The 27,270-nt window shown below is 41.7% G+C and overlaps 2 protein-coding genes across 2 annotated transcripts in view; both read left to right on the top strand.

Moving 5' to 3' along the window:
* The window catches only part of prph (peripherin), a 15,489-nt gene extending 12,829 nt beyond the window's left edge, over window positions 1-2,660 (top strand). Inside the window, exon 9 of the mRNA XM_079582360.1 lies at window positions 2,018-2,660. Within this exon, the coding sequence (XP_079438486.1) occupies window positions 2,018-2,080 (63 nt within the window). The 3' untranslated portion in view covers window positions 2,081-2,660. The remainder of the gene's footprint in view (window positions 1-2,017) is intronic.
* A 2,168-nt stretch (window positions 2,661-4,828) lies between these two features.
* Window positions 4,829-24,018, top strand: timeless (timeless circadian clock). The gene is made up of 29 exons (XM_079582356.1): window positions 4,829-4,926; window positions 5,017-5,170; window positions 5,250-5,364; window positions 6,008-6,070; window positions 6,145-6,246; window positions 7,373-7,528; window positions 7,620-7,753; window positions 8,803-8,890; window positions 8,968-9,144; window positions 9,245-9,462; window positions 12,084-12,187; window positions 12,270-12,439; window positions 12,565-12,690; window positions 14,679-14,830; window positions 14,916-15,013; window positions 15,078-15,204; window positions 16,102-16,303; window positions 17,004-17,143; window positions 17,366-17,445; window positions 17,515-17,638; window positions 17,725-17,807; window positions 18,134-18,324; window positions 18,419-18,644; window positions 20,803-20,871; window positions 20,970-21,088; window positions 23,068-23,302; window positions 23,478-23,529; window positions 23,608-23,678; window positions 23,819-24,018. Exons 1-29 carry the CDS (start codon window positions 4,845-4,847, stop codon window positions 23,941-23,943), a joined length of 3,783 nt encoding a protein of 1,260 aa, XP_079438482.1. The 5' UTR covers window positions 4,829-4,844; the 3' UTR covers window positions 23,944-24,018.
* Window positions 24,019-27,270: the final 3,252 nt, after the last annotated feature.

Consider the following 27,270-nt stretch of genomic DNA (forward strand, 5'->3'; position numbering starts at 1 on the left):
CCTCAATTTTTCGTCAATTTTTTCTCACTTTTTTGTCAAATTTTTGTCCATTTTTGTCATTTTTTGTACATTTTTTGTAACTTTTTTGTCAAATTTTTGTCATTTTTTGTAATTTTTTTGTCACTTTTTCATCAAATTATTCACATTTTTTTGTCAAATTCTTATCACTTTTTCGTCCATTTTGCCTCAATTTTTCGTCAAATTTTTCTCACTTTTATGTCAATTTTTATATAATAAAATAATAATAATAATAATAATAATAAAAAAAATAAAGGAAAAAATAAAGGAAAAAATACAAAAAAAAAAAAAAAAAACACCATTACTGCCAAAACAATGACGTCACACCAAGACCTATTTTAACAAATGAAGGTACTGCAAAGTACAAATACAATATCACAGAGCTGGAAATGCAAGTAAGAGTGGGCCCCAAGTATCCTCAAAGGCACCAGGCGTTTGTTTTAGCGGACATCTTATCTTTTCCAATTTTTAGCAGGACATGACATCTTGCAGCCACTGTGCATGTGATGGAGGGGAGGACGCAATAATGTTTTGCACGTAAAGAGATCATTTGTGATCTTTATTTTTGTGTATATCTCGTAATCACCTATAAATTCACAAATGAATCGTATCCTATACATGTAGCAAATCTCAACACCCCCTTGTGGGCCAAATCGAACCCTCGAAGAGCTCATTTACAGATTAAAAGACCAGTGATTCAAATGCTTTGCTTAGGTGTTCGTGTGATGTGCACCATCACCAAGCAGGGAGTGAATGGATACTGAAAGAAGACGATAAAAAATACAATACATTTCTCTATCTTCTGTTTTGCAGGATCACTATTCCCATCGGTATGGGGGGCATGACTAACCATGTTGGAGATCGCGGTAAGTGCTGTGAGTCGAAGCACTAGAATTCCATTTTATTTCACTTCATTTAGATGTGTAGATCCACTTCTTTTCTTGTCATTGTTTATTTCTTAAATTTTGCAGACTATGAGCATACTCCCAGGGACCAGGGGAAGAAGGCCGTGGTCATCAAGACTGTGGAGACTCGAGATGGAGAGGTACACTGCAAAAAGTATTTAACTAGATCAGTATAAACATCTCAATTTGAGCACAATAATCCAAATTTTAGTTGTTTTGACTAGATAAGAAGTTCTTGGGTATTTTTCCTAGATTATTTCACTTGTTCTGAGATGTTTCTGACTCGTTTCGATACATTTCGTCCTTATTTCAGGTCATTTTCTTTGCCAATGAGGTAAGAATTGGTCTTATCTCATTGGCAAATTTTACTTTCTTATTTCAAGCGAGATTTGCCTTAGAACTGGTCTGAAATGTCCTCAAACAAGCAAAGTAAACTTGGTCCGATCAGGAAAAGTGTCTAAATGAGTGAAAACCGCTCAAAACAAGATACGTTTTCTCAATTCCAGTCATTTAAGCCAATAGATACAGACGGCATCTCGTCATAGAAGGGGGCGTGGCTTCGCCGAGGGGGAAAATAGAATCTTTTTTTGCCATTTTCTGCTGGAATATGAACTTATTTATCACATATAAATAAAGTCAAGTGTAAATCGGGCCCATATGGATATTTTCTCACAGCAGATTGTTCAGTAGAAGTGAAAAAACAGCAGTTGTAGCAAGCGCTAGCTAATGTTAGCATTAGCACGATCCTAACATGTAGCATCATGTTAGCATTCTCCGTTATTCATGTATTTATGGGCTGTTGAACCACTTTGCTCCTCCCCATGTCTTTGTATCTTTATTTAGTAGAAAACTATATTCATAATTCAGTATTTGTTAAAGTCGTTTTTGAATAATTAGAGAAAGTTTACATTTTTTCAAAATTGTTTTCCCCCTTAACTGTTTTTAAACATGACCATATATGGGCGATTCCAAAGATGCCGTCTGTATCTATGCTTGATATTTACTTTTTGTAGTGTACAGAGGTTACTCGAAAGGAAAACACATCAAGAGAGTCCTTTTTTTTTTTTCATTCATTCATTGTCATTTTTCTTCAGGTCGTAAAGGAGTCCAGGACAGAGAAGGACGTTCGACGTGGCAAGGACGAAAACGACGACTAGACCGACCAGCAACGGGAAGCCAGTGCCATGCAACCAATAATTTAAAAAAATTACCAAAAAAAAAAAGTATTAGACACTAACTCCTGATTCCGTCTGTGCTGACTGTCTCTTGCTGTTTTTTGCAGTAATGATGCAAACGCTGAAAGAATCCTTGTTAGAAAATGATGTCCTCGGTGCTAGTCACGCCACTTTTTTGCAACACAAAGTCTGTTACCACGCGGAGCTAAGCCGATTAATAGTAACCTACCACTTGAGGCCTTGTTTACAGTGCAATCCACCTTTATAGCCATATTTGAAGCAGTACTTTGTCTTATTAACGTAGCCTACTAACAAAGGACACCAGACACTGCCCTTTTCCTTAACGCGACGTAGAAGATGGATGTTTGCTTTTGTTGATTTGGAAGCTTTGCAATCCTCTCTGATTGAATTACCAAAGACATGGGTAATGACGATAACGATAGAAGTAGGTGTAACACACAGAGAATGATGAGAAAAAGCTTTTGCTGAATGTGCTTTGCGACGCTGCGTATAACTGGCACCGGTCTGATGAATGATAATGTAAGTGCTAATAAAACAAACAAACAAACAAACATGGAACTGTGTGCATTATTCAATCGTTAAATGTTTCTATTTTTTATTAGCTTTTTTTAAATTAAGGTATGTCATGATAATACCTTCTTTATATAAGTTAGTTGCATGAAATTTCTAATGTTTTTTCAACAGTTGTACCCCCAAAATAAATAAATGGGTCACAGGTCAGAAAGGCCAATTGTTTAACCAATAACCATATAGTACTGATGACTTAGAAGTTGTAGCAATAGTAGGAGTAGGATTAATAGTTGCAGTAGTAGGAGCAGCAGTATGGATTATACCACTTGGATGTAATCTGTAAACATTTATAATTGCTGATTGAAGAAATTATTCCAAAGTGACAATCACTCACACAGTCGCAATGATTAACCCAACTTTTTGGTTCAGGGGCTCTTGGGACTATTTTTCTGTTCAATTTCTGCACTTATACATTAGGAGTAGCCTAGTGCAGTGGTTCTCAATCTGGGGGTCGGGACCCCCAAGGGGGTCGCGAGACAAATATGGGGGGTCGCCAGATCATTTCGATAAAATAAACATGTTTTCATAAGCATATAATCTAATGTTTTATTGTAGCATGTGTTTGCTATTTTACCAGAGTGCCATTATTTGTTCGTAGTTTGATGAATTTTATTTCAGCCATTTGTTTTTTCCCCCCTTTGTTTTCTAAGAATTATATACTGTCATTGAGGCTAATGCTCCTGTTTCTCAAGGTGTGCCCCGGGCGGGGGGTCAAGAATCCCTATACTTGTTTTAATAGGGGTCGCGGCTTCAAAAGGTTGAGAACCACTGGCCTAGTGTAGCTAAGTTCTCGCTATATAATTACAAACTATCTAAACTGTCTTGAGTCCAGCAGGTTTGAACAGGCTGCACTGCTTGCAAAGACATTTACCCCTGAAATATAACAACACAGTTAATTTATTCGGCGCAAAATATCACAAAATATTTGAAAAGAAAGAATAATAGGCAATATTGAACAAGAATGGATTAAGTATATATACCGTAATGCTTGTTTATTTGGCGAGAACAGAAAACGGGGCGCCTAAAAGAACAAAAATCGGGGGAAACTCCTGTGCGTGACGTCATTTCCGGGTTTGGGCGGCGCTACGTGTTGGCGCGAGAGTCGTGTCATGTTTTCTTCTTGTCGCCGCTGCTGAACTGTCGGAGAAACTGTCAACAAGTGATTAAAGCGGCGTTTTTGCGAATCAAGTCGTTATTTAGTGTCGGGGGGAAACAATCTTCTTTCGGGCTGAACAGGTTGGTACAAGTAAATCACTTTTTTTAAGCGGAGATACGTGAGGAAAGCAAACGTCAATTCAAAACTGAAGGAGTTTAACAGAGCATTTCAAACATAGCATTTTGACTTGTAGGATTCTAGTAGGATTTTTCTCTTCTAAGGAACGAATGAAATGATGCTAAGAGATGTTTTGAGAGGTTCTCTTCATTGAGACATGTTATTGCCTAAATGAGATCCACGCAGGGGCGGACTGGCCATATGTCCATTCTGGAAGAGCACAGAAGGGCCACTGGCTCTAGGGCCACCAGTCCTGCCTCAACCGAGCTTTACCCAAATCTAAAAGATAAAAAGAAAAGCATCAAAATAGCGAGAAAAAGAGGATGAAAAGTTAACAAAAACATGAGTAAAACATGGACAAAAAATGATTAAAATATGACAAAAATGTGGCGACGTGACGAAAAGTTTCCGTCACTTTTGTAGGTCTTAGCTTTCAAATGAGGCGTTACATTGTTGCTCTCCAGTCGAGAAGCTTTTAGATTTGGGTAAAGCCAAGTATTAAAAAAAAACATGAATCTAAAAGGAATTCCGTGGAGTATGGTGCACCACAAGGTTCAATTTTGGGACCATTGTTATTTATATTAATGATTTTGCTTCTGTTTCTACGACCACTTTTCCCGTTCTTTTTGCTGATGATACCAATCAAAAAAATAATAATAAAAAGCCGAACTGGGGAAAATGCACTCGTTAATGTTAAGGCGGGGGGTTAGAGGTTAAAATATGTATTTGTAGAAGTGCACAATTATGCTAATTTGGGCCAGGCTGGTCAGAGTCCAGGGCTGTTTTTCAGTTCCAGTCCGCCCCTGGATCCAAGGGATTCACCACGGGATAAAACGCGATTTCCACTTTGATTTTGTCACTGAACGCAGGAATTGAACTGCCATGAACTGTGAGCTGTTGGCCACTTGCAGCGCCCTCGGGTATCTGGAGGGAGACGTCTACCACAAGGAGTCCGACTGTCTCGGTGAGGTCATGTCTTTTTTTATTTTGCTCATCTCCAAATTGTTCTTTTTGTTAATGCGTGTCTTTTCGCCTGTCTTTTTTTTCCCTCCAGAGTGTGTGAAAGATCTGATCCGGTACCTGCGCCACGAGGACGACACTCGGGACGTCCGACAGCAGCTGGGGTCGAGTCAAATCGTTCAGAATGACCTTCTCCCCATCATCGTGCAGCACCGGCAGGACAAGGCTTTGTTTGACGCGTGCATCAGGTACTAACGCTTTGTACCTTGATGGTGCAATAAGTCTGTAATAATAACTCCACTGTTACTGATTCATCCATCGCTTCAGGCTCATGGTTAACCTCACGCAGCCCGCCATGCTTTGCTTTGGGAAAGTGCCGGACGACCCCGTTTTTCGACACCACTTTCTGGAAGTTACGTCTCATTTACAGGCTTATAAAGAGGTACTGCTTGTCTTTTTACACTACAAAAAGTAAATATCAAGCATTGTCTTAAATGACTTGAATTGAGGAAATGTATCTGGTTTTGAGCGTATTTCGCTAATTTAGCCATTTCTCCTGATCGGACCAAGTTTACTTTGCTTGTTTGAGGACATTTCAGACCAGTTCTAGGGTAAATCTCGCTTGAAATAAGAAAGTAAAATTGCCAATGAGATTAGACCAATTTTCTTGCCCCATTGGCAAAACAAATTACCTGAAATAAGAACGAAATGTATCGAAACGAGTCAGAAACATCTCAGAACAAGTGAAATAATCTAGGACAAATGCCCAATAACTTCTTAACTAGTCAAAACAACTAAAATTTGGATTATTATGCTCAAATTGAGATGTTTATACTGATCTAGTTAATTACTTTTTGCAGTGTAGGATATATTTCTGATTGATTTCACGTCATTATTTGGTAGAGTTACATGAACAACTCTCCCGATTAGCTCCCCTTTGGTCTTCCTCGAGGCCTCTTGACTCCTGGCAGCTCTAACCTCGACATTCCCTCCTTTTGTGCAAGCACAAACCAACTCCATTACAAGTTCCTAACGTCAGCTGGTCAGTTCCCATCGTAACCACGGTTCTTGGACTTTACTTTCAGGCGTTCGCCAGTGAAAAGGTGTTTGGTGTCTTGAGTGAAACGTTGTACAACCTTCTCCAACTGGTGAGTGCGTTTGCAATGCATTTTTTTGACACCATGCAAAGTATTTTGCTAAACGGATTTGTGTTCCTGTTTAGGACTGGGAGCAGAGGGAGGAGGAGGACAACCTGCTCATCGAGAGGATCCTCATGTTGGTCAGAAATGTGCTTCATGTCCCGGCCGATCCCAATGAGGAGAAGGTCAGACACATTTACTGCTCTTGTTTGTGTAAATACTGAGTGAACCTATTGGTGGTGGTGGTGGTGGTGGGTACTAATACTATCCAGGCACAAACATACATTTAGTGGACTCTTTGCTGATGATTGTCTGAAACGCAATAAGCTTCATGTAATCACAGCATAAGTAGATCATCGACAAACCGCAGTGTTGCAACAGTGAAGTACAAAAGAGCAGTGGTGAATAAGAAGGCAACGAGCGGCAAAAATACTGAGTGACAAAGGGAATGAAAAAATTTAAACTGTTCTAGATGTTCTTCAATATACAAAATCATAAAATTAAATGGCAATTGTCATTGTCAAATAAATAGCTGGGCTATGACTAACACAAAATATAATAAAACACATACATTTTTATGGTTACTGTATACTTTATTGTCCCTTTCTATAGACCCTTTAATTGTTTGTAAACATTCGGGGCTTAGCTGGAGGCAGGAAGTTAGATTCCTATCTATTTCCATTGGAGCTGTTGTCATGGTAACGATAAACAAATGTTTAACTGCTTTTGGAAATATCAAATAAGCCTTATTTTATCGTCTCAAATGTCATTCCTCTTGGTCTTGCACCTTAAGCCACAACAGGACCACATTATTTAGTTGTAGTTTTACACAGTTTTATAATCGCTAGTTTTAGTTTAATCTTATTTCTCTTGATCACTTCCTGCCTCCAGATGATGTCACTGATGATGTCAGCAGTTAAAGGGTCTATTTCTTTAATATATACAGATTACTGCAGGGCATTTAAAGCACACATTAAATCTGCATTTCTTTGGTCGACTTACTCCAACTTTAAGCCACGGTTAAATGCGAATCAAACATGCAAAACAATATTTTTTGCTAAAAAGTGACAAAATTCAGTTTCAGTTGTTTAACATTTAGCATTTGTGGCATTACAACAAAAATCTAATACATCCAGCTACAGCACACGGTAAACAAGTTAGTGCCCAACACTTAATATTTCAATATAAGTTTTGAATCTCCACGGCTTAAGTTTATATCATGCACTCTCAGCACAGCAGAGTCACCGCTGTTTCCAATGAACTCTCTGCGATTTGACCTCGTTACAAGCAGTTTTGTGTTGAATGCTGTAGAAAGTGGATGACGATGCCAGTGTCCACGACCGTGTGCTGTGGGCTCTGCACATGAGCGGCTTCGACGACCTGGTGAAGTTCCTGGCCTCGGCGCAGAGCGAGCAGCAGTGGAGCATGCACATCCTGGAGGTCGTCTCCCTCATGTTCAGGGACCAGGTCAGACTGAGGCTCAAAGACTCAAAGACTGTCTGGTTTACTGCTGGAGTAAAGGTGATGGATTTCCCCCTGTTGTTTTCTGGTGTCCCAGACCCCGGAGGCCCTGGTGAGTGCAGGGCAGGCACGATCGGCCGAAGAGAAGCAGAAAGACGCGCAGGAGCTGGAGGCGCTGAGGCAGAGGGAGCAGGCCGCCAAGAAATCCAGGACCTTCCAGAGAGGGAACAGGTACAGGCTTATAGGCCGCATTTCATAACACGGTATCAGCTCAGAATGTTACAAAATGTTCACTTCATTGTGTAATAAAACTAGAGCTGCAACTAACGATTATTTTGTCATCAATTAATCTATCAATTATTCCTACGATTAATCGATTAATCGCTTGGCTGTGAATGGTGTATGAAAATTAGAAAGCTATACAGTGGCGTCGCTTGAGGACATGTTGATGGGGTAAACTTAAAGTGAATGTTTGTTGGAGGCTCTTAGTGCTAATTCTGATTTCTGATTGGATGAGACACAGACAGATATTCATGAAATTTACAATGCACAAAACACTACATACACTTACTATGAAAAACAAAAGTAGGATTTCATCAAAAATACTACACATCATTTTTGCTCTATTTGAGTCTGTGTGAACCAGAAAACGATTAATCAATTTCTAAAATAGTTGTCGACTATTTCAATAATCGAGTACTCATCGATTAATCGATTAGTCGTTTCAGCCCTAAATAAAAACACATTTTGGAATTATGAACATTAAAAAGAACATGTTATAATGTGCTAAAATGTGATAACACTATGATTACTGCACACTATTTAAGATAAGATAAGATGATACTTTATTGATCTCACAGTGTTAATAAAAAATGCATAAAGGTTTTGTAAATACCTATTTCATTATTTCTGAGACATTTACAAAACTTTTTTCATCATTTGTAAATTATTTGTAAATCATTTATAAGATGAATTGGTTTAGATTAAAACATTTCACAATTTCTGATTGGGCCTCAGCTCAACCAGACACAAGGATGGTGTGCACTATTATTATGGTCTCTGTTTATTTTTTTATTAATGTTTGCAATGGTAAGTCAAACTGTATGAATACTGTATATGTTTACATGCATTGTTGCTACATATAGTATTTACCAATGCATCACAAACTGCTTAATAGTGTGCAGTAAATATATGTGTTATTACATAATTCATTATTATAACAAACATGACTTGGACTTCATAAAGTTTCCATTACATTTTTATTTCCATTCTTCTTCCAGACACTCTCGTTTCGGAGGGTCCTATGTCATCGAAGGCCTGAAGTCCGTCGGACACAATGACGTCATTTATCATCAGAAAATCAACAACGTTCGTAACAGCGGCTTCCTGTGCGTCTGAAACACGAGCCGTCGCCGTCGGTTAACGTTGGTCTCGTTTCTCCGCAGTTTAAAAACTACACGCACGACTCCGGCAAAGCGGTGAGGCGTGTCCCGAAGCGATACCGCCAGGCCAAGGAGAGCCACGACAAGCGGCGCTCGGCTCTCAACGTGCGACTGTTTCTGCGAGAGTTCTGTGTGGACTTCTTAGAGAACTGCTACAACAGCCTCATGTACCTGGTCAAGGTCCGACACTCTCATCAGGACAAACTTTACCAATGGTCGATCATCTGAGGTGTTAAAATGTTGTATCTGAGCATTAAATAAAAAGTGCGTTCTTTTGTAGGAGAACCTGATCCGCGAGCAGACGCAGCAGCACGATGAGACCTATTACCTGTGGGCGCTGAGCTTCTTCATGGGCTTCAACCGAGGGAACGACTTCAGAGCCGACCTGGTGTCCGAGACCATGTCCATCCGAGCGTTTCACTTCATCGAGCGAAACGTCACCAACTACTACGAGATGCTGCTGACCGACCGCAAAGAGGCCGTCTCCTGGTCGCGCCGGTAGGACCAGGGCCTGAGGATAAAACAGAGGGATGTGGTTATCGCAGTGGGTGTTACTTTGAAGAGGAACATTTGAGAGTCAGATTAAAGGAATAGGCCTAGTTTTTACATTCTGAGATTTGTTCTTACCTTAGCTTTGACGAGTTCTTTAGGACCTGTCTGATCTTCACCCGTGCCTTCAGTCACGTAAACACAGCGCAGACGGCGTTAGCATTTAGCCTCTCCCTCTCTCCACTATAGCTCCAAAACTGGTCAAGATAGAAGCTACCAAGCTCTTCCACGTTTTCCCTATTTAAATATGGTTACGTGAAGTGTTACGCTACAAAGTACAATTACACAAAATTAAACAATGTGGATTTTCTAAGTGGGACAAGGCCTTGTGGAAGACCCAGGACACGCTGGTGGGACTATGTCTCCGAGCTGGCCTGGTGTCGCCTCGGGGTCCCCCCAGAACAGCTGGAGGAGGTGTGTGTGGACCGGGAATTTTGGGCATCTCTGCTGAGACTGCTGCCCCCGCGACCCGGCCCCGGATAAAGCGGAAGAAAATGGATGGATGGATGGATTTTCTAAGCGGATAAAAGGGGGGACTATATTGTAAGGCGTAATAATACCAGGAGTAATTTGGCATCTGCACAGTAAAGTGAAGATTACTGCGCGGATTTAGAACTACTCCTGGTATTATTACGCCTTACAATATAGTTCCTGCTTTAATCCGCTTAGAAAATCCACATTGTTTAATTTTGTGTAATTATACTTTGTAGTGTAACACTTCACGTAACCATATTTAAATAGGGAAAACGTGGAAGAGCTTGGTAGCTTCTATCTTGACCTGTTTTGGAGCTATAGAGGAGAGGGGGAGAGGCTAAATGCTAACGCCGTCTGCGCTGTGTTTACGTGACTGAAGGCACGGGGGAAGATCAGACAGGTCCTAAAGAACTCGTCAAAGCTAAGGTAAGAACATATCTCAGTATGTAAAAACGGTGGGCTATTCCTTTAAAGGCGGGGCTGAGTCAGAGTCTGAACGTCCGTAAACTGGCAGCACACGAGTCGACATGGGACACAAAAGCAACAAGACTTCATTTCAGTTTAGGTGAACTGCGGCAGTACTCCTTCTGGTATATTCAGCTGCAATTTTAGACTTTATTTATTTTACCAAGAGAATATAATTCAGTAATGCATTTATTGGACTCTGTCGGCAATAGAGCTAGGTACTGTTAAACGATACCAGTATGGGATGGATAAAGTCAAAGTATCGAAAGCTGGTCCCATTTTATTTATTTTTTACTTAATGTTTACTCTACTACAAAAAATTTTATCCCTAATTTTTGCACTTTTTCTTCTTCTAGTATTTTCATCCATGTTTTCACCAGATTCATTCCCGATTTCCCCCCCTATTTTTGCCCCATTTTTTCCCCACAATTGTTCCATATTTTTGCCACAATTCTTGCCAATTTCCCCCCATTTTTATTGTTAATATATTGTAAATTTGCAGATCTTCCGCACATTACTGTTCAGCTTTCTGGTTCTAGATGGCACAATGTTTGAGCTTAGGTATCGGTATCGAAAACCAAGTACCGTTAAAAGTACTGGTAACATAAAAAAATCCTCAGACGATACTGCAGTTTTGTCATTGCTGAACAACGAGAGTCAAAAAAAAAAGAAAAGTCAAAGCTAAATACACTAAAAATGATTTGTTGCGTCTTAGATATTGGGAGTTTTTCTGGCTGCTGTTATTACAATTTGATATTCAAAAGAGCCAGTCTTTTTTTAACGGCTCTTTGAAATAAACAAATCCCAAAGACAGTAAAGAGCCGTAAATCCCATCACTATCCAGGGGCGGACTGGGACTGAAAAACAGCCCTGGACTCTGACCAGCCTGGCCCAAATTAGCGTAATTGTGCACTTCCACAAATACATTTTTTAACCTCTAACCACCCGCCTTAACATTAACAAGTGCATTTTCCCCAGTTTGGCTTTTTATTATTATTTTTTAGATTAGTATCATCAGGAAAAAGAGCGGGAAAGGTGGTCGTAGAAACAGAAGCAAAATCATTAATATAAATAATAAAGGTCCCAAAATTAAACCTTGTGGTACGCCATACTCCACGGAATTCCTTTTAGATTCATGTTTTTTTATACTGGGCTTTACCCAAATCTAAAAGCTTCTCGACATTTGAAAGCTAAGACCCACAAAAGTGATGGAAAGTTATCGTCACGTCGCCACATTTTTGTCATATTTTTGTTGTTTTTTCTTTCATTTTTTGTTGAGTTTTTCTCACGTTTTTGTAGTTTTTTTGTCCATGTTTTTCTCATGTCATGTTGACTTTTCTTCCCCTTTTTCTCGCTATTTTGATGCCTTTCTTTTTAGCTTTTAGATTTGGGTAAAGCTCGGCTGAGGCAGGACCGGTGGCTCTAGAGCCAGTGGCCCTTCTGTGCTCTTCCAGAATGGACATATGGCCAGTCCGCCCCTGTCACTATCTCTTTCTCTGTGTTTTTATTTATGTGATATTTATTATTGATGAGACAAAGTTTATCTTGACTTGAAGGCTTGACTTTCTGGTCTAATTAAGTCAAACTATTCCAGTCTGTTTTTTGACCCGAGTTCGTGTGTGTGTTTGTAGGATGCATTTGGCGCTGAAAGCCTATCAAGAACTCCTCCTGACCGTGAACGAGATGGACCAGTCGAGGGACGAGAGCATCCGCCAGAGCGCCAACGTGGTCAAAAGTGATCGCCGCCTCCTCGCACGTTTTCGCATTTTAAACCCGCTCAGTGGTTTTACATTTTGAATCTTCGCGCGGCCCCACAGGTAACATCTTCTACATGATGGAGTACAGGGAGATCTTTGTGACTCTGCTGAGGAAGTTCGACGAGACCAAGCAGCCCCGGTCGTATCTGAAAGACTTGGTGGAAACGACGCACCTGTTTCTGCGGATGCTGGAGAGGTTTTGCAAAGGGCGCAGGAACTTGATGGTTCAGGTTTGTTGCGGTGTTTCTCCACATTTTCCCGTCTTGTTGCTCGTCTGCTTCGAGCCCCTCACACTTACTCTAGTAACAGAATACGGCTGTTAACTCAAGTGATTGCTTTTGCTTGTTTGTTGCAGAAAAAGCGCGTGAAGAGGAAAAAGTCCAAAGGAGCGAAGAAGCCGTCCGCCTTGGAGCAGAGTCCTGAAGCTCTGTCTGAAACCTGGAAGATCGTGGAGGAGGAGCTCAGAGCCACAGAGTTCAAGGTCAGGGAGTTTGTCATTAAGTAAACACTTAACCCCCGCCTGAACCGTTTTATCCAGTTTGGCTTTACCCAAATATAAAAACCTCTTGGAAAAAGTGTCAAAGAACGAGACAGAAAACGAGACAAAAGAGTGACAAATAAGTGACGAAAACATGACAAAAAAAAAGCAATGGAGAAGCAACAAAAACAGACAAAAACATGAAAGAAGAGCGACAAAAAGAGACACACAAAAGAAAAGCTTTTAGGTCTGGGTAAGGCCGAACTGGAGACAATGCGGTCAGTTAAAGTAAGTCACTTGTTTACCTTAATAAATCCTTTTCGTGGGGGTAATACAAGTGTTAATGGGACGATTGGGGGGTCATTCATCTCCCCCCGGTGTCTCTGGACAGAAAACCACAATTGCAACTTTCCCTGCCTCCGGGTCAGAGCCACCAATACACACTAATGGAATCACAAAGAAGAAGAAGAAGCTAGCAGGCTAACGGGCCAAAGCTAACAGCCAAGTTTGAGTGAAAAACATGATCTCATTGTGTAACTGGATGTACAGTATCCCTCTCTCCCTTTGTCTTTTCTGAAAACAACCGGAACATGCTGCGACACCTGCAGTGGCGCTTATGGCCTCTAGGGGCATGAGTTACTTAGTTCTGCTTTAAGGCAAGGTAAGGCAAGAGGTTAACAACTAACTTATGAAAGTGGTGAGTAATTATCTGAATCGATAAAACTAAGATGTTTAGGGCTGAAACGACTAATCGATTAATCGACGACTAATCGATTATTGAAATAGTCGACAACTATTTTAGTAATCGATTAATCGTTTTCTGGTTCACACAGACTCAAATAGAGCAAAAATGACATGAAAACGTAGCATTTTTGATGAAAACCTACTTTGTTTTTCATAGTAAGGGTCTGTAGTGTTCTGTACATTGTAAATTTCATAAATATCCTTCGGTGTCTCATCCAATCAGAAGCAGAATTAGCGCCAAGAGCCTCCAACAAACATTCACTTTAAGTTTCCTCCATCAACATGTCCTCAAGCGGCGCCACTTTAGTGTTATGTGATAATTTTTTGGGGGGAAAATCAAATTTTCCTACACCATTCACAGCCAAGCGATTAATCGTAAAAATATTCGATAGATTAATCGATGACAAAATAATCGTTAGTTGCAGCCCTAAAGATGTTTGTTGCTGAGAGTCAAAAAGTTATATGATGCTTTTTACATACGACAGCAGTCCCATGGATTCTACCAAACCCTGTCGTTTTTTTATGCTATTTCAAGTACATATCATGACATGTGTACAATTTGTTTATTCACTGGTCCAGGTTTGCTGCAGTTGGGCTGCCTTTGCTTTGCCAAATCACATCTAGTAGGGCTGCACAATGTGTCGCAAAAAATATTGTATTGCGATATTAGGTGATGCAATATTCGCAAGAACCACAATATATCGCAACATCACTAAAGTCTTTATCGAGATCAACACATGCATTGAACTTACAGATGTGTGGAAGTTGATTTTAGTCTTTTTGGGTGCTCATAGTCCTTCTTTAAGTCTTCTTTTGACCCAATTTGCTGAAAAACTAGATACGATTTGTGTAATTAGAATGGAGCACATTGTGTTGAAATGGTTTAGTGAAATATCGCAATAATACCTTTATCGCGATATTACACAGCCGTATCGCATATCGCAAGTTACTTCAATATCGTTCAGCCCTAATATCTAGAAGTTGTCACTTCCTGTGCTGATGACCTTCCTCCTCCTCGGTCAGTCTCTTGAAATTAGACAAGATCGAGCAGATTCTCAACACTTTCCAAATGTCCTGCTCAGCTTGTTCACTTAATAGGATGAGGAAATTAAACAACTGGATATTTTGATGTTTTCATATCCTGTTTTAAATCAATATTGTATTTTCTAACACAAAAAAACGCACATTTACAAAACTGGAGTCAGGTGACCTACTATGACATGAACATACTTGATGTTTCCCTGCAGCTGTCGTCGTCTCTGACCGAAAACGTGGTGCCCTTCGACGCGACCTCCGAGACGCCCCTGGAGGAGCAGAGGACCGAGGCCATGGTCCGAGTCCAGGACACTCTGCTGCACCGCCTGGGACCGGAGGCTCTCGGGCTCCTCCGGGCCGCCAGGTAAAAAGCCTTCCAGTCTGTCGATGCTTAACGTGGGGGACGGCTGATTTTAAAACCGCCTTGTTGTTTTGTTTTTTATCGTCAGGGAGGTGTGGCCTGAGGGAGATGTGTTCGGTTCTCCCGATGTTGAGCCCGAAGAGGAGCTGGAGCTTCTCAAGCAGATTCTCCACGCTAACCTGCCGAGTGAGTCAAGCCTCCTTTATCATAACAAAAAACCTATGGTGATGTAAACCTTCCGTTGTTTCAGGGTCGTCTCCGGCTGAACCAGCTCCAGAGGACGACGACGACGACGACGGAGCGGAGTTTGAGGAGGAGGAGATGGAGACGATTCACGTGTCAGAGTCCGAGTTCAACTTCCTGGATTTTATCAAGAGGTACAACCAAACTTTGTCTGTTCAATTCCGATCCGCTCACACCAATAACCGCTTAACCCCCACCTGAACCGAGCCCATTCTCTCCAGTTTGGCTTCACCCAAATCTAAGAACTTCTGGAACAAAGCGTCAAAATAGAGACAAAAATGAGTCGAAAAAGTGAAATTAAGGTTACAAAAATGTCTGACAAAAATGCAACAGAAAGGCAGGGGGAAAAAAGTCAAACAATGCGAGGAAAAATATCCTTTTGTCAGTTTTATATGTCTTAGCTTTCAAATGAAGCGTTACACTGGCTCGATTTGGGTAAAACTGAAGAGGAGAAAATGCGTTCGGTTAAGGCGGTTAAAAGAATAGGCCACCGTTTTTACATACTGAGATATGTTCTTACCTTAGCCTTGACGAGTTCTTTAGGACCTGTCTGATCTTCACCCGTGCCTTCAGTCACGTAAACACAGTGCAGACGGCGTTAGCATTTAGCCTCTCCCTCTCTCCACTATAGCTCCAAAACAGGTCAAGATAGAAGCTACCAAGCTCTTCCACGTTTTCCCCATTTAAATATGGTTACGTGAAGTGTTCCACTACAAAGTATAATTACACAAAATTAAACAATGTGGATTTTCTAAGCAGATAAAAGGGGGAACTATATTGTAAGGCGTTATAATACCAGGAGTAATTTGGCATCCGCACAGTAAAGTGAAGATTACTGCGCGGATTTCGAACTACTCCTGGTATTATTACGGCGTCTGCGCTGTGTTTATACATATCTCAGTATGTAAAAACGGTGGCCTATTCCTTTAAAGAGGCTTGAAGAGCAGTGAAAGAAATGGTAAGGGATGTTTGAAATACAAAACCAGCATTCATCTTTTCCCCATGTTCCCTCCTGAACGCTCCCTCCTCAGGTTTGCTCAGCCCACGATCGTGCGCCCGTATCTCCACTTGCTGAAAACCTACTCGAAAAACACCCCGCACACCAACCACTGCATCGCCCGAATGCTCCACCGGGTGGCGGTAGACCTCAAAATGGACGCCCTCCTGTTTCAGCTCTCGGTGTTCCACATCTTCAACAAACTCCTGAGTGACCCCGCGGCAGCCGCATTCAAGGTACTGTGGCGCTTTAAGCTGTCAAGCACGAATAACACGTATAACTGCAAATTATAAAGCTACTTTATTTTATTTACTTTTTATTGTTTTCCGATAGCCTACATTTGCATTTGTTTCTATCCATGCAAATAACGTGCTATATTAAAGCAAATGGTAACTATGGCAAAAGCCTAATTTTAGTAGAACAAAATCAACCATTGTAGCAATTTAGTGCAAAAAACCCCAAAACACCTGTATCTACAGCACCTACAGTAACTTTACCTCATTAATTAACTCAAAGAAAATGCCACATTAGATTATTTTGAAAGTGTCAGTGCAGCATCAATTCTTTTATAAGTAAATTTTTAACATATACTGTTGTTGACGTCAACAACCTTTGCAATAAAAGTTGGAAAACTGTGAAAGTTGCTGCTACAACGCTCTGTGATCGATAAATACCAAGACACCACAACAGTGTTTCCTCAACTTTGCGAAAAGAGAGAAACAGCGCCCCCAATTTGACGCTGGTGGTCAAAAAGTGTACTGCATCCATATTTACCTTTGAGAATGAATGGAAGAGAGTTAGTATTAATCACAGGCAGCGCAAAAGCAGGTCACTCTCGGGCCCCACTTTGGGCACCCCTGAGCTAGACCGTTAACCTGGACCATGCACTAGCAATTTCATTCAAATCTTTCTCGTATTTCTCGTCTTTTTTGGCAGGAACTGGTGACTTTTGCTAAATTCGTGCTGAGAGGATTCTTCAAACTGGTGACTCAGAACGACAAAGCCTACATCGAACTGCTGTTCTGGAAAAACGTGGGAGCGGTGAGGGAGATGACGGAGGGCTACACCAAAGACGGGTTGGTGTTTTTGTTTTGTTGGTCATTAGTTATCATTATTCTTCGATATTCTTATTTTGTGACTCGTGTGTGGTGTCAGCCTCCAAACCCCCCGATCGAGCAAACAATTGTAGCTTGCGATCTGCTACCTGTATAAACCTTGAAAAGTGTGTGTGTTCTCTCATGTCTTGCACTTGTCAGAATGGTTTCTAGACTAACAATGCCAACACTGGTTTGTTCTAGTGTTGGCAAGAAACCAGCCTGGACCGAAGAGGAAGAAGAGGAGCTACGCAAACTTTACGAGGAGCACAGAGATTCAGACGGTCTGTTTAGTGACGTCTCCTTGATCTGTATATCGAGCCTGTTTTAATCTTTCACGTGTCGTGTTTTAGTGCCAGATGTAGTGGAGCACATCCTGCCGCTCCTCAGTAACAGCAATCGCAATCGGAGGCACGTGGTGGTGCAGCTGGTTCATATGGGTTTGGTCGGCAGCACGAAAGAACTCAAGAAGCCAAAGTGAGTCGGCGATACTGGAGAGATCGTGGTCATAAGTAGTTATTGGTGAGAAGAAATTGTGTGTAAATGTGGGTGTTTTGTTGAAGGAAGGGCACCGGGATCGTTCTGTGGACGGAGGAGCAGGAGGACGAGCTGCAGATGCTGTTTGAAGAGTTCAAGGACGCGGATGGTAATGGCAGTCACTCCCTTTAAGATTTCAGGGGTACATTTTGTGTTTGTTTAGGGAAAAGGTTCTGATAACACAATATACCTAATGAAATTACACTTTTCTATGTATGTCAGGGGTGTCCAAAGTGCGGCCCGGGGGCCAAATGCGGCCCTCAGACCATTTTTTGTTGGCCCTTGGCCTTTTTTCTAAATCAGTAAATATCAGAGATGGTCCTTTTTATTTGAAATGTAATAATTCGACACAATTCTAACCTAACAACTAGGTTAGTTGTTAGGTTAGAAACAACTAACCTACGTAACCGTTCCCTTCGTGTCTGGTTCCCGTAGACGTTCTTGGTAACATCATGGCGAAGATCACGGTGAAAAGGTCCAGAGCTCGTATTGTGGACAAACTGCTGAGTCTGGGGCTGGTGTCGGACCGACGGGAGCTGCGCAAGAAGAGGAGCCGCCCGGCTGGGACGAGCGGCGGAGGCGGAGGCAAGGGCAAGGGAAGAGGCAAAAGCAGTGGCAGAGGGATGGTGAGGAAACTTCACATTTCATAATACAGAGAACAAGACAAAAGCAAGTTCAGAAGAAATCGGCTGAATTGTTTTTTCTTATGTTCTTATGCAGACGGAGGAGGAGTTCCTGTCCCAGCTCGCAGGAGGTGAGGAAGACGACGGAGAGGGTTCAGACCGCGAGGAAGAGGACGAGTCGTCTGAGGAGAGTGAGGAAGAGGAGGGAGAGGACCAGGGGCGAGGTCAAAGCAATGGCAGCGGTTTGAGGAACACAGTCGACATCGTGACCTCCGCAAAGCGAGCCGACGTGAGCGCTGTGGCTCGGGCGCTCAGACAAGAAGGTGAGAAGTTAAATTTCACCTCATTCCTGAAAAAATTGGGAGGCCGGAGTGCTACTCGGATGTAAAAAGTTGCATAAGTTTAGTCTTTTGGGTGCTCTTCAGTGCAGGGATCCGTTTCAGCAACAAACTGAGGCACTCCAAAGGTAGAAATATTAAAAAGCCTTTATTTAAACATGGCTAGATAAGGTAAAATTGCCAACGCGTTTCGGCTCGAGATGGCTGCCTCTGTACAGCTATAAGGTGTGTTTGAGATGCTGTTGCGGCTCGCCTGGATGATCGGCGAGAGTAGCCGGCGCAACGGGGGCGGAGAAAAAAGTCTGAAGCCCATCCGACCCTCCACATGCAGAACAACGAGAGTGGCCTCAGATCACGCAGCGTCTCGTTCAGATATCGCGTTCATTTAAAGTTTATCCTAAATAAAAGTCATTCACCTCCTGCTCCGTGAGACTCCAGAGACATCATTCTTCATCAGAGAAAACTTTCCCATTTGTTTGTTTGTTCAAGTTTGTGAGATAAATACGTCCTTTTAAATCATGAGTTTGTTCTGAAAAGCATCAAACATGAGCTCTATTTTAGGGGTGATGCATAACTTTAATAGTTTCAGTCATAGTTTATTTGTTCAGATCTAAAGAGGAGAGGGGGAGGAGCACGTTTCTGATCACAGCAGACTCGTATCCAATCACCTGAGCGTGAGCCGCGGACAGGTGGGCGTTTTCCCATCATGCACGGGGCCGTGGAGCCGCTGCAGTTGCCTCTGGAGAGATGCAGCGGCTGATCAAGTCGGCTGCTCTCGTTGGGGTCTCACGATCTTTCCGTGCCCCAGAGCCCGTCTGGAGCAAGTCGGACAGAAATCTAACCGGCACCGTGCGTCTGCAGTCGGCTGTCAAAACTGCGTCCGTCTGGCTCATCTCAAACACACCTAGTGCCAACGCGTTTCGGCTCTAGGCCTTCCTCAGGGCGAGCTCGAGATGGCTGCCTATGTACAGCTATAAGCTCACAGCATTGGTCACATGTCCCAAGTGGGTTGGTCCAAGGTGGGCGTGTTCATAGTCACCTGGTTTGTAGAATACACAACATTAAAATATGTACAATACACTGTTCTTTACAAGACCATAAAGAGAAATGCAAATAATTATAAAATCCCCACATTTTATAAAAATACAGACAAATCTAATTCTCCATTGAGGCCAGGGTACTCCATAGCTGTGAGGGTATAAATCCAAAAGGATTCCCTTTGAAGGAGCTTTTTTAATCTGTCCCCTCCTCTGATAGTCTCTTGTATTAGTTCTAAGCCACACATTTTAAGGCTTTTGCAATTCCCATGGTGAACATCTTTATAATGCATGGCCATAGGATACAGCACTACAAAAAGTAAATATCAAGCATTGGCTTAATTGACTTGAATTGAGGAAATGTATCTTGTTTTGAGCGATTTTCACTCATTTAGACACAAGTTTACTTTGCTTGTTTGAGGACATTTCACACCAGTTCTAGGGTAAATCTCGCTTGAAATAAGAAAGTAAAATTGCCAATGAGATAAGACCAATTTTCTTACCCCATTGGCAAAGAAAATGACCTGAAATAAGGACGAAATGTATCGAAACGAGTCCGAAACATCTCGGAACAAGTGAAATAATCTAGGACAAATGCCCAAGAACTTCTTAACTAGTCAAAACAACTAAAATCTGGATTATTATGCTCAAATTGAGATGTTTAGTTAAATACTTTTTGCAGTGAGGGGGTTGCTAGTTCTTATTGCTTGTTTATGTTCTGCTAGTCTGTTTTTCAGTTTGCGTTTTGTTCTGCCAACATAAAATCAACCACAGGGACATTCACGTCTATAGTCACCTCATTCTTCTATATGGGATGAAGATCACATAAATTATGTTTTTTCACTCATTAATCGGTTAATCTCGAAGAAAATTCAGTTACATGAATCGCTCATAAGGCTGTAGCAGCTCCAAATATATGATTAACAACAAAGCAAGAAAGGATTTTAGCTTTGTTTTTATTTTTATTGTACTTTTTGTAACCCGAGAGTCTTGTATTCCCTGTTGTTCTGCCGTGATAACACTTGGCCCCAGATAAAGTCATTTGCATGTTAACCTTTTGTTGTCGTAATGAGTAAACCCTCCATTGTGCTGTTGTTCCTCCCCAGGCATGTCGGGACCCATACTGTGGCTTCAGAACTGTCTTAATAAAACGGCAAATTACCGCGAAGAGGACGGTATGTCGACGTGCAACTTCAGCATCTCTCACGCTCCGGAGCTGTCATTGATTTCCTATAAACCGCACTTGAGAGTAATGACAGTGTTGCGCTCGCAGGCATGTCCCAGCCCGTGCCGCTGGTTCCGCTCACCGAAGAGAACGAGGAGGCCATGGAGAACAGGGGCTTCCAGAAGCTGCTGAAGAAGCTGGGACTGAGGGCTCCAGCAGATGAGCAGGTACAGTTGCCACCTGGATTTAAAGCCACACCAAATTCCAAATTTCAAATCCATTCTTTGATTACCTGCAGAAAACACCCTTTCTGGTGTCGAGCTGGTCTTAAGGCGAGACACTGCAGGTGAATAGGGTAAAAAAATAAATGTAGAGATTTCAATTTGAAGCTTTTGCTGAACATTACAGATATAAATATGAGAAAAAAATGTATTGCATTTTTTCTGTCATTTTATGTTTTCACATAAAAATAAGGCATTTTGAGCATTAAAATGGCCAAAATTGCCTATATTTTGGGCAACGAAATCAAAATAATGAATTGAGCCTGATTAAAATTTATGGTTTCATTTTATTATTATATTACATATTTGTAACTAAGATTTTTCCAGAGGGGATTTTGGATATTTTGTTAAGTTTTTCAATAAACTAATCATCAGTGAAAAAAACTGAACCCAAAAAACAGGCGGAATTTGAGTTTTTACAAAGCTGAATAAATCAGGCCAGGAATTAGATATTAAAAAATCCCTCTGAAAAAACCTTCAAAATCTTGTTGTGTCTCAGACTGTAAAGTTTGGAGTCTGTGGGAGCTTCTATAAGGGCTCAGGCTCTGCCCGAGTGCGGCTTCTCTCATTCAGAGAAAACCAGCCCTGAAGTTTTGTAGCGACTGCGCATGCGCGGCCCGTTCTCCGACTTTTCCGCTCCAGCGTCTCGTAGGAGGAAAAATACCATATTTGGGTGAAAGCGTCATCACGGGGACCCTTAGCAGCACACGTGGATGTAAAATCTGTCAATATTTATGAATGAAAACCCGCTTGAAAAACAGACTTTCTACGCGGCGCAGCAGCTACTTCCGGGTTGCCCCCACCTCGCAGACAAAACATCATAAAATAAACATAATGCAGGTGAGTTTTGTCATTTTTATATCTGACATGAAAACTAAGATGTAAAGGGAGGAAAACAGATAAAAATCTCCACTTCGACCACTACGTGAAAAATCAATACTTTCACCTGCCGTGTCTCACCTTAAGGAGAATGTTTTGTATTGTATTTTGTATAGGCAACAGAGTCCTGGTCTAAACCCCATTGAGAATCTTTGGGACGTGTTGGAGGAGGTTTTGCACAGTGGTCACAGTCTCCCATCATCAATACAAGATCTTGGGGGGAAAAAAATAATGTAACACTGGGTGTAATCAAAGCTAAAGGCGTACCTTTTTTTTTTTTGGTTAGGCAGTGTATCAAATGCTTCCAAACACGGCAAAATGCTTTTATTACCTCATGATTGTGAGTTTTACAGTCAGTAGTAACTGGTTGCCTCCGTGTTAATCAGTTAAAATTATTTCTTTAGGGGGAAGTTCCCTTTGACAAAAATGAACAGGATTTAACCTTCCTGAGCTGAGCAAGCGGGCGGGACCGTAGAGCTCCATAGAGGCAATTTGGATGCTGAAATGATCAGATTGAGCTAGGGCTGGAACGACTAATTGATTATTGAAATAGTCGACAACTATTTTAGTAATCGTTTAATCGTTTTCTGGTTCACACAGACTCAAATAGAGCAAAAATGACATGAAAATGTAGCATTTTTGATGAAAACCTACTTTGTTTTTTATAGTAAGGGTCTGTAGTGTTTTGTACATTGTAAATTTCATAAATATCCGTCTGTGTCTCATCCAATCAGAAGCAGAATTAGCGCCAAGAGCCTCCAACAAACATTCACTTGAAGTTTCCTCCATCAACATGTCCTCAAGCGGCGCCACTTTAGCTTTATGTGATCATTTTTTGGGGGAAAAAAATCAAATTTTCCTACACCATTCACCATTTCAGCCAAGCGATTAATCGATTAATCGTAAAAATATTCAATAGATTCATCAATGACAAAATAATCGTTAGTTGCAGCCCTAGATTGAGCATGTGTGAATGAAACCTAGCAACACATATTCACCTATATCCGTCAAAGTTGTATTTATTATTAATGTATTATTTTTAATAGGAGTCATTTTGGAGAATCCCGGCCAAGATCACCCCCCCTCAGCTCCGCGCTGCAGCGGCCTCGCTCAGTCCGTCAGAGAATCATTCGGGTGGAGCAGAGGAGGAGGAGGAGGGCCAGGGCCCGAGCGGGTCCTCAGAGACCAGGGACCAGGACCAGGGGAAGTCCAGTGAACAGAGATCCCAGGCCCTCCGAGCTCTGCTGCTGGAGAGGAAGAGTAAGCACAAAGTGGACGCAGGTGAGGGAGACGGTGGATTGTTTTGTATTTTATTGCATACCGCCAAAGACTTTCAAAACTACACTGTTATTATGCTGTAATGCATCAGTTTATACATTGACAGTAGTTTGGTTGATTGAGTGGATATCTAGGATGGAAAAAGTAGTAAAAAGTGAGTAACCTTTATTCCCCTTAGCTCCCGATTCAAACCCGAGTCCGCTGGAAGAACAGAATAGCACATCAGAGAGGTCAGTTCTGTTTGCTTGTGTTGTTTTATTTGTCATCAGTTTACACATATTCAAAAATGTGATTCTTCTGTAAATCAGGCCTCAAGTGAAAAGTTCATCCAAAAAGAGGAGAGTTTTGGACGACGACGATGACGAAGACAAGGAAAATGGTGAACTTTTATGTTAATACTGACTGTTGCATGAGCTTAACTTATTGAAACACCAGAAGAAGTTCCTGCTGTATGTGTTTACTTCAGGCCTTTCCAAACCTTTGTAGTTGAGCTCTGTTTAACGTCATTTTTCTTCACAGAGGACGACAGCTCGACACCGATGACAGTGGACGCCGGTGCAGAAGTGGACTCGGACGGAGGGGAGCTGTCTGCTCCGCTCAAACGCAGGAGGAAGATGGTGATAGACGATGACGATGATGAATAGACCCCTCTTGAAGGAAAAAGCAAACAAACATGTGGATCAGGTAACAGCTGCAGGCGACAGAGGCCAAACCCCAAGATAAACTCACTGTCTTTCGTTTTAAGACTAAAACCCTCCCGAAACTCAGACAAAAGACTTTTCAATGTTGTTCCAAGTTTAGATTCATTTAGTCTAGAAAAACGTGGTCCCCGAAATGTTCTCCACTTAAGTCTTCTCTGTTTTTTGTTTTGTTTATGAATGCAGTCTTGTGGTGTTTTGTGTAAAAATGGCCGTTTGGAATAATGTACATGCCCTTTTTGAATTTTACTGTAAAAAAACATTTGTATAAATAAAACTGTCAATTTTACCTTCCCTTTTGAACACTAGAGGGCACCCAAGAGACCTAAAGCTGAACTGTAACTTTCACATGTTTTCCTTCCTCTTCCTTTTAATCCAAGAAGCACTGGGTTGAAATGCCTGTAAAGGTCAGTCCTAAGTGGATATGTTCTGAGTTCTTGTTCCGATGCTCTATTTTATTGATTCTCAGTTTGGTCCAAGGTTTTTTTTTTTCTGAAAGCCTGTTAATTTCTCACACTTAGCCCTTTTCCACCAAGCCGGTGCTGGTGCTGGTTCTGGGCCAGTTCCAGTTTCAGAACCGGTTCTTTCGTTTTCCACTGAAAAAACACTGGCTCTTGGTTCCAAAATCTGGTGCCGGTTGGGAACCAATTAAAAGCTGGACCAAGAAACGAGCACCAGTGATGTCAGCAGCTGGGGGCGTGGCTCTCTCCTCCAACAAACAATCAATATTAGTTAGTTTGTGCTTAGAACTTCCTGGAGAAGCCAAAACAGTCTCTGTGGAGGAAACCAACTGTTGTTTTGTTTTATGCTCTTCAGCTAAAACAAGAGGGAACAGTTAGAAAGAAGAAATCAAAATGTTAACGGCTGCTGTGACAGGAACATAGACTTATTTGTCTGTATTTTATAACCAGAAGTGGCTGTAGTAAGATGTTAATATCCATTTTTGATGTTGACTTCCCAAAGCGTAGGCACAGCTCTCATTTTGGTGGAAAACCAAGTCAGTTTGGAACCAACCCGGCACCAGAACCAGCCCAGAATCAACACCTTGGTGGAAAAGCCCAAACTGAGGCGATGGGGCAGAATATAATCATAATAAATAAAATGGTACTGTGACAGGTCAGTGCTTCTCACCCAAATGTTTTCATTGACTCAAGCATTGAATAAGCCTATCAAGCGGAAATCGTGATCAAACATCTCGACGTCAGACATTTGAACAGACTCGAGTAGTGATTTCTTACTCTCTGTATAAATATAGGAAGAAGAGTGCCCTGGGAAAGGCTTGACCCGCTGAAAATGCTTCCCCTGAACTAAACAAATCCCTTATGTTCCAAATCCCAATGCTAGTATCATCAATACACAGGCTTTATAATTATACACACAAAGGTCTTCTGTCACTTGGTCTGCTTTTGCGATACACTCTACTGAAGGACAAAATGAATGAATGAATTACACTGCTAGAAAAAAAACAACAAATGAGCACTTCCCTCTGACTCCAGTGCCATTCACACAGAAGTTTCCTTTTCAGTCCTTAAAGTCACTCCAAACATCTTGCCATTTGCCAAAAATTGACGCTGATCATAGATTCAATTGACGCCGATATCTTATTTAGAGGAGACATGTGACATAAAAAAATGAAGCTCTACTTTTTTCAACAGAACGAGGCTAATTTGCTCGAGCAAGTCTGTTCCGTTGCCATTTACTGAAACAAAATGAACACAAACACGTCCATCTTTCCACATGTGCCCCGTGTTTATCAGCGGCGTTTTTTTTTGCGGTGGGCCCTTGTGCTGTTGCTGGGAGCTGAGGCGGGGGTTGGGTACAGCTTCACTCACATCTGGACCACGTTAGAAACTTCCTGTGACTGCATCTGCGCTGCCCCCCGTCCTGCCGAAAGCCAAAGGAAAAGACCCCGCTGTCCGAGGACTCTGCCGCTGAAATGTGCGGGACGTGTGCGGGGTACAGACTGAAGGGCGGGTCCCGGCTACAAAAACAAGACCATCGAGGATAAAGCACAGCAGCGATGGTCAATGTTTTCATATCAAGTGCCACTGGGACTGATCCATAATCCGTCTCTTTCTGGACTTAAACAGGGCTACAACGGTGCTCTAAAGCAGGACTAACCTAGTAAGAGCGGGCGCCGTTATAAGGGCTGAGAGTAAGGTCAAGTATAAAGTATTTCTGGTACCAAAAAACAAAAATAGTCATGCAAAGACAAAAGATGTAGTTAGCATATGGCCTCTCCCAGTACATTCCTATAGCTCCAAACAGGGTGAAGCTAGAAACTACTACGCTCTTCCACGGGCACACAAAGACCAGACAGGTACGTATCAACTCGTCTAAGCTCAGGTAAGAACATATCTCAGTATGTACAAACGGTGGCCTGTTCCTTTAAAGGAATAGGCCACCGTTTTTACATACTGAGATATGTTTTTACCTTAGCTTTGACGAGTTCTTTAGGACCTGTCTGATCTTCACCCGTGCCTTCAGTCACGTAAACACAGCGCAGACGGCGTTAGCATTTAGCCTCTCCCCCTCTCCACTCTTGCTCCAAAACTGGTCAAGATAGAAGCTACCAAGCTCTTCCACGTTTTCCCTATTTAAATATGGTTACGTGAAGTGTTACACTACAAAGTATAATTACACAAAATTAAACAATGTGGATTTTCTAAGCGGATTACAGGGGGGACTATATTGTAAGGCGTAATAATACTAAGAGTAATTTGGCATCCGCGCAGTGAAGTGAAGATTACTGCGCGGATTTCGAACTACTCCTGGTATTATTACGCACGTATAATAAGCCAGGATGAATGTGTTCGAGAATACGCGTGTGGGACTACGGATGAAAATTGGCCCATGGCTTCAATCCGATGTGGCGTGTTCATTAACATGCTCTGTCCCTACCAAATAAACCAATTAAATACAGTATTATTGTTGAAAAATTAAGACTAAACCTAAACGAGGTTAAACTTAACTGTCCAAGGAACAAGTCTGGTTTTGCCCAAGAGGGAGAAGCTCCATGAAACCGTTAAATATGGTTACGGTTAAATCACCAATGTGAGTGGATAACCAAGGCCGTGGGAACCCAGGGTGCTGAGGGCGCTTGCAGCACCCCCTGGTGGATAGTTTGTGAACTGCAGGCAATATCAACCCCTTAACTCCCACCTGAACCCCCAGTCCAAAAGCTTCTGGAAAAAAGGTGTGAAAATAGCAACAAAACTGAGACGAAAACAAGGCTGGAAATGTGAAAAAAGTGAGAAAACATTCATGAAAAAG

This window comes from Gobius niger, assembly GCF_951799975.1.
Source record: "Gobius niger genome assembly, chromosome: 24".
Lineage (NCBI taxonomy): Eukaryota > Metazoa > Chordata > Actinopteri > Gobiiformes > Gobiidae > Gobius > Gobius niger.